Below are 16,179 nucleotides of genomic sequence, written 5' to 3'. Positions count from 1 at the left end.
CTGCAGATTTTCAAAATGAGTGGTTCAGACCTATGTTATTTATAATTAAACACGATGTGGAGAAAATACACCTTCTGATATCATAAAAGCCTCACCAGAATTCACTTCCCAGAGAGCTAATGAAAACAAAAAACCCTCCAACATTGCCTTCAGCTATTGCCCCCCATCACCCCCTTGATGGAGTTTAAATTAATCCTCAGGGAATACTCAATATACTCTTATTTTGGGGGAATTTTCCCCTTTTTCTGGCAATGAAAGAATATTGTCCATCAGTTCTTGAAAGACATGGCTCTGAGCAACCTGATTTGGTGGAAGATGTCCCTGGCCATAGAAGGGAGGTTGGAACTGGGTGGTCTTTAGGGTCCCTTCCATCCCAAACCATTCTGTGATTCTGTGCTGGCACAGCAGATGTGCAGAGCACATTTTCTCACTGATTATTTTTTGCCATCAACAGGAACATGCTGGAAGAAGAATTGATACTAATTCTGCATGAGTGAAAAGAAAAGATCTGAAAGTGGTAAATAATCTTGACAAATTTCCTTCAAACTTCACAGGAAATCTTCTGTGAAATTAGGAAATAAGCTCCCCATAAACTGGTATAGTTTTATGAAACTATGAGCTAAATTGGTTACAGCAGGTGTTGAGTTGGTACCAGGGTTTTATTCCTACCAAGATCCAACATAAGAACCAAACAGTGGGGCAGATCTTTATCAAGTGGGTCCCATCTGAGAGATCAGCCCACAGTATTTTCAGTAAAGCATTGAAGGTACCAACTGGCTGAAGTTTCATTCTCATTATAAAGCTGTAATTAGGCAGACTTCACAACTGTCAACAAGATTACAGATTACCAGCATGCAACCATATTACTGCCATCGAAATTCTTTATCAGTCTTAAAGTGAGGAACATCACCATGGACAGTTGCTGCAGCTTCCCATCACCCTTTGGAAACCAATGGATGTATCAGTCAAGCAAGGCAGCTGGCTCTCTGAAAACAGCTGCCAAGAAAATGATAATCAATAACTGCAGTCCCAGCACAGTTATGTCAACTAGATGAATTTGATAAAGTCGGCAGTTCTTTTCAATGTTAAGTTATAATTATAATATGGGTAATATTTAGGATCATTTCTATGACCATTTCACCAGCCTGTATCTCTAGATCTTTACTTTTTTTTTAAATAAGTCTTGCAGCAGGTGGAAGCTGCAGGAGCAAGCCTGACACTTGTGACCATCCAAGAGCTGGCATGTAGAAGGAAGAGTGGAAAAGGGAATATTCATGAGGATGAGGGTACTGACACCAAACAACTCCTCCAGGCTGGGGTGCAAACTTGGGCACTGAGCTCCTGATTTCTTCTGTCTGGTGCCTCAGCAGGTCTCAGGTCCTCAGCAACAGGACCTGAGGGAATGGCTGGAGCTGTGTCAGGGGAAGTTTAGGTTGGATAGAAGGGAAAAGGTTCCTCACCCAAAGGGTGGTTGGGCACTGAGCAGGGTCCTCAGGGCACTGGTTCCAGCACCAAACCTGGCAGAATCCAAGGAGTGTTTGGACAATGTTCTCAGGCACAGGGTGGGATTGTTGGGGTGTCCTGTGCAGGACCAGAACTTGGACTTACACAAAACTTGTGAGTCCCTCCCAGCTCAGGATATTCCATGGTTTTACGTCCTTCCTAATCCAGAGAACATCTCTAGCAGGGTGTGAAGCTGTGCTGTGCTGAGCTGAGTCCCTGGGGAAGGCACAGGGATCTGCTCCTTCACCTGAGGCTGAAGGCTGCCCTGGCCCAGCAGCTCTGGTGGGAAGCTGCGCACTCTGTCACACCCTGTGTCACACCCTGTGTCACACCCCGTGTCACACCCCGTGTCACACCCCGTGTCACACACACGGCTGGCACAGGCTGTGGGCTGCTCCTCCAAGGCCCACAGCCACCAGCACACCCAGGGGGGACATTTCTCCTCACACTCATGCATTATGCATGGCTCCATCCCAGCCTGCTTCAAATGCATCACCTTCCAGCACGGAGATGACTTGGGCATGGAAGTCACTGCAATTCCCCAAAGCCACCCATGTTAATATTTTGAATGAAGCAGACGCCCAGCAAGGGTGAATTATTGTCCTGCTCACCCAAGGGCTGGGTCATGATCTACCTTTGCTTTAATCCTGCTGTACCTGCAGGATGGGCAGGTAAAAACCAATATTTCTAACTGTGTGCAGCAGCAGCAGTTGATTCACTGCAAGGGAAATAAATAACAGTACCTTGACTGAGCAGGAAAAAGTCAAAGCTTCACCAAGAGTCTTTGCAGCTTCTCACAATCCCCACCTGATTTTACATCAATTACAAGTGCTAGAGGATCAATTCAATGGTACAGACAGTTGCAGGCTTGCTTGTTTAGTACTCAAAACTTTTGTTAACCTCATTGTTGAATCTCCATAATTTCCATAAAAATATGCTCTGTATTTACTGAGATTTCTCTCTGCATCTGTTACACTCACAGACACATTCCAGACTTTTCAGGGAGGAACCACAATTCCATTGACAATCAAGCTGGCAAAATTATACAACTCCAGATTTGCACAAAATTGGTATTCCAGGTTGAGACAGAGACAACATGAATAATAGATATTAAAGGAATCAATGAATCGTCTTTAGTCTTCATTCTCCTGAATTTTAAATTTCCTCTATTTTATCTGGGACTGATCAAAGAATTTTGATGACAGAAATAATATTCTATGGCTATTTCATGTTTTCTGCAGGATCATTTTGGAATCATAAAGCACCACCCAAGGAAAATAAAAAATATGCAAATGCTGTGGAAGTGAGGCAAGTGATTTATTTTAACTGCGTTGATTTTTTCAGACCTGGGATTTGTTTTCAAATCAGCATGGGACATATTGTGTCATTCAATTTTCATCAAATCTACCCCACTTTCAAAAAGGAAAGCACTGAAGGAGAGAAACCCCCACTATTATTATTAATTACTAATTAAACAACAGCAGCATGCCCTTCATTATTCCACTTTCATAATCTGTGATTTTTTTTTTTTTTTTTCTGATGAGAAGGAAAATTCTCAGTTTGGTTCTAAAAACAGGTGGTTCAGCAATCTGACTCAGCAAGCCAATGTTTTTATAAGAATCAGCAAAATACTGAGCATTTTCGAAGACCCAAACCCCACCCTACAAGGAAGTTCATCTGCAAAGCTCAGATGAAAAGACCCTGAAGTTTGGTTGTGACTCTCTCAAATAAGCTTAATGAATCCCACAAATGCATGGAAAACCCTTGCCCTTCATTTCAGTGTGGAAAGCCGGAGCTGCTGGAGCCTGGCATTTAACAGGTGCATCTGTTTACTTTCCAGCTACTCATCTTCCTTTAAAAACCCTCAGTTCCTAAATACAATTAAATGCTGAATTGAGATTGCAAAAATATCAAGCTCCCTAGAGACAAGCTTCTGAAAGGTCTCTCCATCCCCACCCCTCCCCAAAAAAAACACTTAGAATCGGTTTTGCAGCTTCTGTTGCACCAAGCTGCGTTTATGAAACTGTCTGCAAGCATCCTGGAGCCTTTAATGAGATGATGCTATGGAGTAATCTCTCTCTCAGGGACCCTGCTGTGAGCATCAGCATCATGAACTGACTATTCAGAGTAAACATGCACCTTAAAATTAAAAAAAAAAATAAAAAATACATCCAAACAAAGCTTGCCCGAAGCAGCCCCAGCCTGCCCGGCAGGATCAGCCGCTAGCTTTTCTCCCTCTAATCTGCCCACCGAGCAGCGTCACAGAGACTGTCTTTTATCAAAACAAAGGCTGGATGCCGGCTGGGAAGTGTGAAGCCGACTAAAAATGGCTGAAAAGCTGTCCAAGGCACCCGGGAAGGTGGCCAGCCCCACCCAGCGCAGACACCGACCCGCTCAAAATACACTGAAAATCAGCCCAAAAGGGAGATGCCATTGTTCCCTTCGCCTACGCGGCAGCGACACAACATCATCGCAATATTTTACCCCCCGAACGAGTGCTAGGGAACGTAATGAAAGGATTATTGTGTTTGTTTTTTTTTTTTTTAAAAAAACAACCCTAGAACAAAGTAGGGAGCGGGGGGCCATCCTGCGGTGCCCCGGCTCTGTCGCCCTCCCTGCCGAAGCTGCGTTTTCTTTGTGTGACACGGGCTGAGCCCGGCTCTGGGTGTGTCCGTGGGCAGGAGGCACCCAGGAGCCCAAAGCCACCACCTCCAACCCCGGCGGGCACCAGGGCACCGTCACCCGGCCTCCCTAAAGCCCGAAAGGTGGGAAATCATGCCAGCGATATCCCGACGGAGAGAGCCGAGGATGAGGAATGACGCCGCTAAAGGCAAGGGCGGATGCTGTGGGAATGAGCTGTAAGGTGGGAAGGGAGGACCTGTATCCTGGATGCTTTCAGGGTGAGACACCTGGGGATGGGAGAAATGCATTCCGAGAGCAGAAATAGGGGCTTTTAATCTTCCTTTCTTAAATTACCCCCAAAGAAAAGCTCGGCGGGGAGGGAGAGGAAACAGCATGCAAAGGCCCACAGGTGAACAATGCAAAAATGGATGGATCCTGCCTTTGCCTCCTCTGCCATGCAGTCCTAGCATGCAACACCAGAATAGATAGAATACCCTGACATTTCCAGTTGCTCCAAAGACAGTCCATCTTGGTGGAATCGGCACTGGCTTGCATCTCGGAGAGCTGAGGGATTGGCGGTCCTTTTGGTCGGAGGCACTGCGTTAGCAGTCAGGCATTCCCGAGCATGGGTGGGTTCCTGGGTACCGCTGCCTCTCCCCGCTCGGCTCCGGACTGATGCTGTAAGCAGCACAGGCGGAGGGGGAGGGCATATTGTACGCGCTGCGGTCTCCACTGCAGCAAATCAGCAGTGTGATGTGGCTGCCCTAGGGAGCAGGCTCCTTTGAAAAGGGGATGCGGTCCCTTTTCAAATCAAAAGCTTGCGCTCCGGCGGCTTAGCCTCCTAAGCCGTGGAAATGGTTAAGGCAACCTGATGGCAAAGAAATAAAAACAAATTGGGTGTGGGGAAAGGGGGGGGGCGGTGAGGGGTGAGCAGTGTTTCCTATGTGTCAGTACGGCTGTGACTGTTCGTGTTCCAGAAATTTCTTGACAGTGATGGAATCTGGTATATTTTTTTTTTCTTTTTTCCTTTTCTTTTCTCTTTTTTTTTTTTTTTTCTTTTTTTTTTTTTTTTTTTTGGTGAAGGCCAAATTTCACACAGCTCCAGGTTTTCATGCCTCCCTCTCCTTTGGCCGGCTGGGTGGGGTCGGAGAGCAGACAGGAAAATAAACAAGGTCAGGATGCAAGCCCTGCAGAGAAACCCCTATTTTGCTATTTTTTTTGGAAAACCCTGCGGGCACGGGGTGACTCGTGTGGCCCCCCATGCCAAGCCCTGCCACACCAGGATGCTGAGGACTCCCAGCTGCACCAGGTTTGGGTGTGCAGGGAACGAGTGCTGCCTTCTCTCATGGCCCAAAATGCTGCATAAATCAGGATTTGAGGTGTAAGAGTGCAGGAATGCAGGACAGTTCGTGAAATGCCCACTGATAGCTGAATTTTAACATGGCCCCCACCACTCCTTTCCTAGGAGGACACAGCCTCTGCCTCAGTTTCCCCACCAATAAACAATTTTGAATAGCCTTGCAGAGACATCATAACCATGCAATGGTCATACTTGGCAAACACTGGGAAAGAAAATTCTTTGCCACTCAACCTGCTTGCATTTTCAGATTTTGGGGTGCCTAGTAATATTAATGAACTCCCCAAAAAGTCACCCCATTTCACTGAAGAGTGACCAGTATGTCAGACTATATCCAGTCATTTTGGGCAGAATGACCCCAGCTGGGCACCTCTCAGCTCTGTGGCTGGATTTAAACATTTAAATCATGACAGTTTGTGAAATAATTTCACTTTAGCTGTGTTTAACTGAATTTTGGTTTTTTTTTATGTGGAACACAGACATTTAAATCATGACAGTTTGTGAAATAATTTCACTTTAGCTGTGTTTTACTGAATTTTGGTTTTTTTATGTGGAACACAGACGCAGTGGGTCACATGCTCATCAGCATGGGGAATAAAGTTTGAACCCTTCTGCTCTTTTGGCTCCAAACATAAAAAGTCTTTAAAACCTGAGTTAACAGATATCTCCTCCAACTGGCAGTAGTACTGCACTTATCCTTCCCTCAGGTAACTCACAGAAAAAAACCAAAAATTAAGGAGATTCACCATTGTATTATCTTACTCTTTACCTAGGAAACTCTGCTGGAATTATGAGGGCCAACAGCTGATTATTCATGTTTATAAACCATCCTTGAGATCCCCAAAAATACTTGCTTAGGCTTGAACTCAGCATCTTCATTGCCCTAGCAGGGAAATCCTTAGCTAATTGGGGCAGAACTGGCTTCAGCTGCCTTTGCATTGTAGTAAGATTAAACCATCTAGAATGCTACAAATCTGGATTTTGTCTTCTTCCTGGCTTTGTTTAAAAAAAAACAAAAAAGAAAAGGAGGAAAGAGGTTGGCAAGGGACAATTTGCATGGACTGATTGGTTTAGACCCTTTGCAAGAGCAGAAAATATCTCTATTGATATGTTTTTCCCTGCAAATGTTGCAGCTCTGCAATGGGGGTTCCCAGCACCATGCCATACTATGAAGTATTTTCAAGCAGTGTGTATAAAACAGAGACATAATTCACATAAATGTTCTGTGTGCTTGTCCCTGGAATAGCCATAGACACCCCAAACATGGTGCATAGGTCAAATTCATGGCTACTGGCTGAATACCACCAGCAACACAGCAGTGAGAAGGCAAAAGATCTCTGTTGGGTCTCACTAACCCAAATTTCTCAGTCAAGTGTGAGGAACAAATTCTCTTTGGACAGAAGAGTAGTCCATGCACATTTAACATCCCACTAATTATTTCTCCTTGCCTTCATTGCTGGTGGAAATTTTTCTTGCCTCAGACTTCATGTCTCCATTCCTTCTTCCAGGCTACCAAAACGAACGCACCATCAGGCTTCCTGTTTAAATTCTTACTCGCCTTTGCACAAGTGTCTCTTCAGACCTGGCCCATGTGATTGGACTCTCCCACACTACTTCCAGAACTATTTTAATCCACAGGCACCAGAACCCATCGCTTTACCAGCAGTAACAAGAACACTGCATTTGTGTCAGAAACAGAGCTGAACTGGAACAGTGAGATGAAGACTCTTTGAAAATGTACATGGGCTAAGAAGAGCTTCCAGTGTGCACTCACTTGTCCCAGGACCTGGGGCAGGTGGGGGACAGAAGCAACTCTATGTGTGACTACAGAAATTGCACAAAATCCCAGTCAGTGCTGGGTGGGTCCAGGACTAAAATGGCCATTGATAAAAAAATGCATTTCCATAATGAGATTTTAAATTATGCATTCAGTAAGTAGTGAGACAGAATTAGGACTAAACACTTGGCCATCACTCCTGAGGTTAAGAACTTCTTCTTTGACACAGAACTAAACCAGGAGCAGGCTGGAAGGCACAAATAAACATTGCACTGCCTGGATCTTGAAAGGGTGAGACATGCACAGAGATCATGGCATCAGCTGCAGGAAAGCTCAGTGTTGGGAGAAAGCTTTCCTGTGATCATGAACAGGAGCAGGATGAAAAGTACTGAGTGGAATTTGCTCCCCTTCAGAGCACTGTTCATTGGAAGCCTCCTGTGGGTATTACTGAAATCATTACAGATCTTAAAATGTGTTAGTGAGGTCACATGAAGCTCAGTGTTGATGGCACAGCCACAAGCCAAGAGGGCTTATCAATATTTGCCTGCTACATAGCTCTGCTAGAGATAATGATCTGGGTGTGCAGGACGTGTGGGGTAAGCACTCAGTAAAATAAAGTTACCTGGTTGCTTTCAGCCCATCCTGCAGTGGGATCATTTCAGGAAACCACTGGCCAAGCAGACACAGGAGTAGAGTATTGCTGTCTGCCTCATTTCTTCCTGTCCCTCCAACAGAGATCACAGGATCACAGAATGATTTGGAAGGGACCTTAAGGGGCATCTAGTTCCAAACCCTTTGCCCATGGGCAGGGATGCCATTCATTAGACAAGGTTTCATAAAGCCCTGTCCAACGTGGCCTTTAACAGTTCCAGACATGGGGCACCCACCTCTGGATGGCCAAATGAGGTGCAGACTGTAATTCTGCCGAGGACAGGGCCACCCTGCCATAGTGTGTGACCACCAGGGTTGTGCTCCTTGCAGGGCCACAGGAAATCCTGCAGCAGGGACCGGTGCTCCAGCCCTACCCTGCCTCCCTCCAAAGGTCCTTCCACGGTCACCCAGCCCACCTGTGAACCACTGATGAGCTCTGATGAGGTCAGAGTTAGCAACATTTAAGGCTTTTTAGGTAAATATACTTGAATGGACCATATATCAATCCATAAGAGCTCAGAAGCACCCACTGTTCTACCACAGGAGGTAAATGTCAGGGCACCCCTTAGCAACCCAGCTGGAGGGCAGGGGTGGAGGTCAGCTGGTTTCAGTTGGTTTCAAAGATTAGTTAATGATTAAAAACCCAAAGACAGAGCTGAAACCACTGTCTGGAGTGCAGTGACTTTGAAGGCACTTTGGACTGATGGCGTTTTCCTGCATCACTCCTCGCCAAGGCTCCGTGGGACACATTGAGGGCAGCGCCAGATCTGCAACGTGGTGCTGAAAGATCCTGACACTTAGCACTTTAGGAGAACAATAGCATTAAGGGAGATCATTTGGGTTATTTTTCTAAGCTAATTTGTTCTTAGCATTAGCAACAAAAATAGAGAGGATGCTATTTTAAAAGTTGCATTAATATGTCTCGAAGCTCTAAAGAGCAACGGGGAATTTTTGCCTGAGCACTCCAAGCAAGGGCAGCCAGCAATTACATTTCTGTCAGGAGGCTGTCAATAGCAGAAGGATGGGCCAAATCCTGGCTCTGCTCTCATCCTTTTCACTGTCTTGTGCTCATTCTTGCACATTTTCTGGTCTGCAGAGCTGCTCAGAGGCAGCTCAAATGGCAAGGCCATGAGCTGGGAGATGCTGATGGCTGTTTCAGGTCCATCCCTTCTCACAGTACAGGAAGCACATAGATAGTTCTGTCCTTGCTGTCTTTTGCCCCAGGTCTTTGCTATTTTCTCTTAGAAGATGTAATGCAGTGATGAATTACCTTTTTTCTCAGATCTTCAAACCACAAAAGGAATCAATAAGCTGGTAAAAAAAAGACAATATGGTCTTAAATTGGCACAATTAAAGCCTGAAACTGAACAATCATAACAAAGGAAGCCCTATGTCCTGGCACATCACATAATGTTCCAGTCTCCCTGCGATTTCTTTTAAAGTCTTGAAATGCCTGGATATATAGGGGTGTTTTTTAATCATCAGTCAAAATATTTGGGTTGTTCACAAGGACAAGAAGTGTGATTTTGAGATGTGCTAAGTTTCTGCTCTGCTGCCTCTGTTTCTGCTCAGCAAAACTGTTCTTCATACCCATCTTTGCTCAAAGGCTGAGATTATGGATGTATATCTATATATATATATAGATATATATGGACATATCTAATCATAGAAGTGTAAATTTGAAGGGACTTTAAAGATTATCCAGTTCCCAACCCCTGCCATGGGCAGGGTCATCTTCTACTATCCCAGGTTGGTCAGAGCCCCATCCAACCTGGCCTGGAACACTTCAGGGATGGGACATCCACACCTTTCCTGGGCAGCGAGGGTCAGGGCCTCACCACCCTCACAGGGAAGATTTTGTTCCCAACATTTAATCCAAATGTGCTTTCTGCCAGATGAAGCCATTCCCTTTTCTCCTATCACTCCATGCCCATTCCAAAATCCCTCTCCAGCTCTCTTGTCAGCCCCCTTTAGGCGCTGGAAGGGGCTCTGAGGTCTCCCCTTCTCCAGGTTCAAGAGCCCCAACTGTATAAGAAGACTGTATAATAACTATATATAACTGTAAACAACCATATATAACTGTATAATAACTGTATATAACTGTATAGGACGACCTTTTTATAATAAGATTTTCAGCAGCAAGCCAGTGACACAAGCCAAATGAGTTGGTGAAAGACCCAGCTGAGACAAGCTTTGTGCTTGCTTCCTTCCCTGGGAATGAGGTGGCCTTTCCTTGAATCCTAGTAAATGAGCCCTTTGGGGGGAGCTCCTTAGATTCAACATTGTTGATAAGAAACAATTTTGGGTTTTGAGCCTCTGATGCTCCTCAGTGAACACGGCCCAGACCTTCTTCAGCAGCCATCCCAGAGATGGCCGGGACTCCTGTGGTGCCCTGATTACTGCAGGCAGCAGCACAACTAACACATGACAATCAGTTTTGATTTACTCCTGCTTCTTCAGAGGTGGCTAATTTCTCTTGGTTCTTTAATGTTATTTTTGAACTGTGAGGTTCATAGAAATAAAGCCTCTATTCCTGCCATTGACCTAGAAAAGTCTTTTGATTCTTTCCAGTGGGACTACTTTTTTCAGTTGCTGGGAACCTTAAAATCATGAGTTTCTCTCCTCTGTGGGAGGTAGTCACTACATCTTCATTCCTCCTTTAAGATTTGATCAGTAAAGCTGAAGAGACCCTAAAACCCTCTCTGACCTCCTGCACTCCCTCATTACAAAGGGAAGTGCTTGCAGTTTATTACCATTTTCAAGCCTTCTGTTTTTAAGCCTGTGCTGTGAAATTTTGCTCTCCTACAGCATTGCTGGTGCTGCAGCTGGCATTATTAATTCCATTTCATTAACTGATCTTCTTAATGTACTGGAAGACAAAAGAGAAGACAGTCCTGAGACCACAGCGTGGCTGAGCCTCAGGAGATCTCTGTTCAGTCCCCACGTCTGCCACAGGCTAACTGCGTGACCTTGGGAATCCTCTCTCCGAGTTCTCTGGGTCTGCTCAGTCTATTTAAATTTGGGGCATCACCTGCTTTTTGAGCTTTGTTTCTGCAGCACCCAGCACAACATCTGCAGCTCCAACAAAGGAGCCTCGCTCATTTTTGCAACACAACTCACAAGGCTGATGTTACTGGCTGCCATTCTTGGGCCAGGGGACATCAAGTGAGGCTGTAAAGATGAATTTGGATTGCACTGCTCCTGGAAATGGTGAAATCCTGCCTGGTGGTGTGTAAGGGGCACAGGGGTCTCTCCTCTTTGACCAAGCATGCCCCGAAGAGATGATGATGATGATTCATTTTTAGCAAATTCTTGAAGCAAGGTCTGGTATCCAGTGCCTGAGCTGGGGAAATGAGGCAGTGTCACATGCCAGTGCCACATGTCACAAGGTCCTGCCCTTTGCTCCCCTGCACATCCAAGTCCTGAGCTCAGGCAGCTCTGGTGCACCCCAGGAAAGATGTTCCCACAAAAAATGCCAAAGCTTTGCTTCCAGCTTGCAGAGCCACCCTCTGCTCCGGCTCTGCTGGGATCAGACCCAAGGTTTTAAGCTCCAGGTGCTGATTCATGGGCTGGTGTGCTCTGCCCAAGTGCAAAATGCAACTACAAATTTTGCAAATGTGACTGCAAATTAAACCAACAACCTGCAGGCAGAGGCTCAGGATACTGAAGCTACGTTTGCAGCAGTGCCACAAGCCCTTAATTGAGTTTGGGATGTTCAAAAGCAGCCAGGGGTGCTTGAGAATGAGCTGTAGTTTGCAGCATTTCTGCTGGCTCCACAGCTCCTGTACCTGGCACTCTTGCTGCCAGCCCAATTCAGACCAGGGGAGAAGGTGCAGAATAATTTAATGTAGATCAACCCCCTTTCCCCAGCTTCAGATACTCCCCCAAAAAATAATAATCTTTGAGGAAAGGTGCTCCCCAGAAGGGCCTGAGCTTCTCAGCATGCTGGAGAGCTGCTTCAAGCATCTCACCAGAGGCAGTTTTACATCCCCCACCCCACCCTGCAGAGAGGATGAAATGCATTAGTGCTGGAGGTGTGTGGATACTACAGCCATGCACCGGCTCGGCCGGCACACCATTGTCATGGCAACCCCAGCTTTCCCTGGAAAACAGAAGCAAATCACTGCCACACTGCTGGATTCAACAGCCTGCTCCATGGAGGAGAGACACCTGGGTACCAAGATGCTCTCTGCAAAGAGACAGCTCCAGTCATAGCCAGCCTGGGAAGCTGGCTGTTAATATGGGAAAATCCTGGCTGAGGCTGCAGAGGAATGGAGGACAGGTTGGACAAGGAGAGGTGAGGAAGCAGCTGCTCCTGTCCTGAGCAAACACAGCCTACAGCGTTTGGAAAAGCGATGAAGGGGCACTGTGGCTGCTTACTGCAGCAATGCCAACCATGCTGCGTGGCACAAAGTGGGGGAAAACAACCCAAAAGGAACAATGAAGGACATAAAATCCTGGTGTGTAAGGCAGAAGTGGCAGTGCAGGCTGTGAGAAGGGGAAAATAAAGAGAGAACAGGGCAGGGTTCTGCTGAGAGTCTGTGTGGGCACTGGCTGGAGAAATGCTTTGGACGGTGAAGCAGCACTCTGAGTTTTAAATGTTATTATGGGCCTCTGGGGCAATTAGAAGAATTAGATCAGGAAATGATGTGCCAGAAGTGTTGGCTGAAAAGTGGTCAGAGTCGTGTTTGCTGGGGAAACGAGCAGGGAAAATGGTTTTTTGTGGCATTTTAAGACATTGATTGGAAGCGAAGCAACACAGAAAATCAGAAATGGTTTGAGCAGTGGGGAGCTGGCCCTGCCCCAGCACATCCCCTCACATGGGGCAGAGGGAAGAGGAAAAATCATATGTGTATATCTTATGGAAGATACCATCAGCAAGGTGAAGCAAGCTTCCAGCATCCAATCAGCAGAATATGCCATGAAAATCCACACCCTGAAGCCAGCTCATTAGGAACTTAAGATCAGTCATCCCTAAAACTAGTTATCTTATGAAAACAGATGCAAAAGGAGGGAAAAGAGAAGGGAAAAAAAAAAAATCAGAACCCAGCTGAACCCACTGAATTTGTGGAAATGGGTTTCTCTCTGAAGAAGAGATCGTATCTCTGAGCACTTGAGTATCATATAACCTCACTCCTTCTCTGCACAAAATGAGAAACTCCTGATTTGGATGCTGACATCAAGTATCTGAGAAAAGACAATTTAATTTCCCATTCTCAAGGCTAAAGGATTAAAGATAGATCAGCAAAACTATTTCACATTTACAAAACCAAATGAAAAAGTCTGAGGAATTCAGATTTCCCCGATGATATTGCTTAAAACCACAAATCACATTTTCCTGATTGCTGCTGCAGAAGGACTGATAACTCTCTGTCCTGGGATGAGTGTGAGCAAAAGAGAATGTATAGGGTGGATTTGAATATATACATGAAAAATATAATTATTTTTCCATATTTATCAATTAATAAGCAGATTAAAAGCCCATTGGACAAAACTAAACAAGGGAAAATGTTTTCCTTATTGACAGCACGTTTAACGTGCTGTGATAACAGCACGTGGATATGGTAGAAGCACAGGAATTTCAGGAGAAATGCAGATTGCAGAGATCCAGAAATAGCTGTATCCCAGAGCACTGCACACGAGCAGTGTGAGGTGGAAGGAAGCATAGTACATATTCTGCATGAGTAGTGAATTCCCTTGCAATAGGTTTGGCTTTTGCAGAAATGGGGGATTTCCAAAGAGAACAGTAAAATAGGTCTGGGCAAGATTCACAAAAGGTCTAATGGGATTTTAGGGCTACTTTCCTTAAGTGTTTCCCTTCTTGCAAACATTTAAGTACATGGGGCTTTGATAAAACTCCCTGACTGAGACAGGTACCACCAAATACCTCACTGCATGATATCAGTTAGTTCATTCTTAATAAATCCACCCAGGGATCCAAAGCACAATATCCCTTGTGTCCCATGTGAGGTTCTTGAATTTCAAGTGCCAAGTACTTAAAATTAATGTCTTGCTGATGAATCAGAGACAAACCATAATGGCATGACATTAATTTCAAATCATTGTAAATTCAAGAAAACCACAATCTTATTTTGGTTTGCAAACCAAAATAACCCAAACCCCAAACTCAATTGTCTTATTTTGTTTTGGATGAACTGCCTCTTTCACAGGTGCAGTAGATGTGATCAGCCCTGATTACAGGGCAGGACTCTGAGTCCAGCTGGTCCTCAGCACCTGTGGGGCTGGACTTAGGAAACCTCAGCCTCTGAGTATCCCCAGCTTGAAGCTGAGACACCAGCCCCTCAAAATTAGGATCATTAATACTGGGGGAAGAAGAGAAGGACTTCATTTTGGAAGTAGCAGCAGCTCTTACCTTTTCCAAAACTCTTTTTAACTGTGCTTTTTTCCCCCCTCATTCTTTTACCCGACTGCCTGACATTTAAAATGATCAAAGCTCCCTGTGAACCACAGCTTCTAAATTTCAGATAAATATAGGCACGCTGCTCTGTGTTTGTTTTTCTCAAGTTTCAAACCTGCTGTAGAGACCTACTTATTCTGGAGCAGGGGGAGCTGCTGGTTTGTCACCACGCGTTCAGCAGCCGGGAGGGAGCGGAACCCTCTGTGCAGGGTGTGGATCTCCACTGCTCCCAACAGAGGGTCCAGACCTGCTCTGGCAACTCAGAACAAACCCACCAGCAGTCCCTTTGTTGGCTGGAGGAGCCAGAGCAGCCCAGGAGTGAGAGAAGGCACATGGAGACATGATGCAGGGGGACAGACTGCGTGGAGGGGAGGATGGAGATGGCCGTGGCTGAGCGTGGTGACACGTCCAGCCCACACTGACACACAGGGGGACAGTCCTGAGCTCTTTGAGACATTGAGAAGCTCTGTGGGCTCTGGGGTATGGATGGAATCACATGCAAGGGCAGGAAGGTCCTGCCCCTGTCCACACACACACAACCACTCAGCTTGGTACAATTTATTTTGGCCTCCCCGTTAGCTGGGAAGAAAACGTGGCAATTATTTTGTACATCCGAAGTGTCAGAACCCTTTGGCACATTTCCCTGAAGCTAAATAATTAATGAAGGGCTCTGATTTGTGTGAATCTTGTGGAATCATCAGACAGTGTGGAGTGACATTTACTTCTTGATGCCTGGGACGGGGCTTTGTGATGATGTTTCCATCCTTTCCTGCAGCTGAAAGGGCGTGGCCTGAGGTTTGTTCTGTAAAAAAGGTTTCTGCCCTGCTTAGGCTACCACAGCCTTCTAAATATGAATGCTTTGCCAGTGATGGAAGATAAAATACATTCCTTTTCCACGCAGGAAAGACATCCTGCAAATGTAGCACCCAGCAATTCGTCTCAGTGCCTCATTAGAGTCACCACATCTAAAAGCAATTTTTCCCCTCTTACTGACAAATAGGAGTCAAATAGAAGATACCAGGCGTGCATCTGCCAGAGGTGAGGCTCAGATCCTGCAGACTCAGCCCCCACAGCAGGATCTGGCTCCCATGGCACTGGGATTCCAGCTTGGCACTGGGTGGCAGAGCAAGCCGGTGTCCCTGCAGGGTGAGAGCCCTTCTAAAGGAGATTGCTGCATGGGAGGTAAAGGAAGAGCTGGTGGGTGTCACTTTAGGTCCACTTTTTCCTACAGTTTCTTTCTGAATCAATTCCCCACACAAAACACACCAGAGTTGTACTGAGCTATGACACACAGCTCTGTGTGAGCTGCTGCCCTTTTCTCAGCCCTCCCTCTTTTTACCATCAAACTGCAAATAATCTGTTTTTTACCCTGAGGGAGAGAGGTTTTTAGTAAGGAGGAGAGGGGCTGCCCAGAGAACACATGGATCTATTACATGAGCAAATCGGGTATCTTTGGGGTCCTGAAGTGCAGAAGAAGGTACAATCTTCACCTCTCCAGGGAGGAGATGAAAGTAAAGCAGAGTTTACATAAAAACAGAACTCTTCTGATCCCAAATGCCACAGCCAGAGTGACACAAGCTCCAAAAGGCACTGTTCCTGCTCTGTCTCTTGCATTTCACCTCTGAGCAGCACGTTCACATGCTTGGGGATTGGACTTTCAAACCTGTGCATCAACACCAGTCATTCACCTCAAAAAGCTGCCTCTCCCTAGAGAGATTTCCTCCTCACACAGAGTTTTGTAAAAACAGGAGGTAAAGGACTCCTTGTAAGGAAAAGCAAATAGTTTGGAAATCATGTACTTTAAGTCTGTGCCTGGTTCTGCCTCATCCAACACGTGTTTCCATGGAAGCA

General features: G+C 45.7%; 1 protein-coding gene across 3 annotated transcripts in view; it reads right to left on the bottom strand.

The window, feature by feature from the left end:
* The window catches only part of RTN1 (reticulon 1), a 115,362-nt gene that overhangs the window by 11,684 nt on the left and 87,499 nt on the right, over positions 1-16,179 (bottom strand). Inside the window, exon 1 of one of the 3 annotated variants that reach the window (XM_058860043.1) lies at positions 4,620-4,917. The exons of the other annotated variants lie outside the window; for them this stretch is intronic. Within the exon in view, the coding sequence (XP_058716026.1) occupies positions 4,620-4,680 (61 nt within the window). The 5' untranslated portion in view covers positions 4,681-4,917. Of the gene's footprint in view, positions 1-4,619; positions 4,918-16,179 lie in introns of those variants that run through there. 3 annotated transcript variants of the gene reach the window in all.

Source organism: Poecile atricapillus, chromosome 1 (assembly GCF_030490865.1).
Source record: "Poecile atricapillus isolate bPoeAtr1 chromosome 1, bPoeAtr1.hap1, whole genome shotgun sequence".
Lineage (NCBI taxonomy): Eukaryota > Metazoa > Chordata > Aves > Passeriformes > Paridae > Poecile > Poecile atricapillus.
This window is presented reverse-complemented; position numbering and strand designations above follow the sequence as displayed.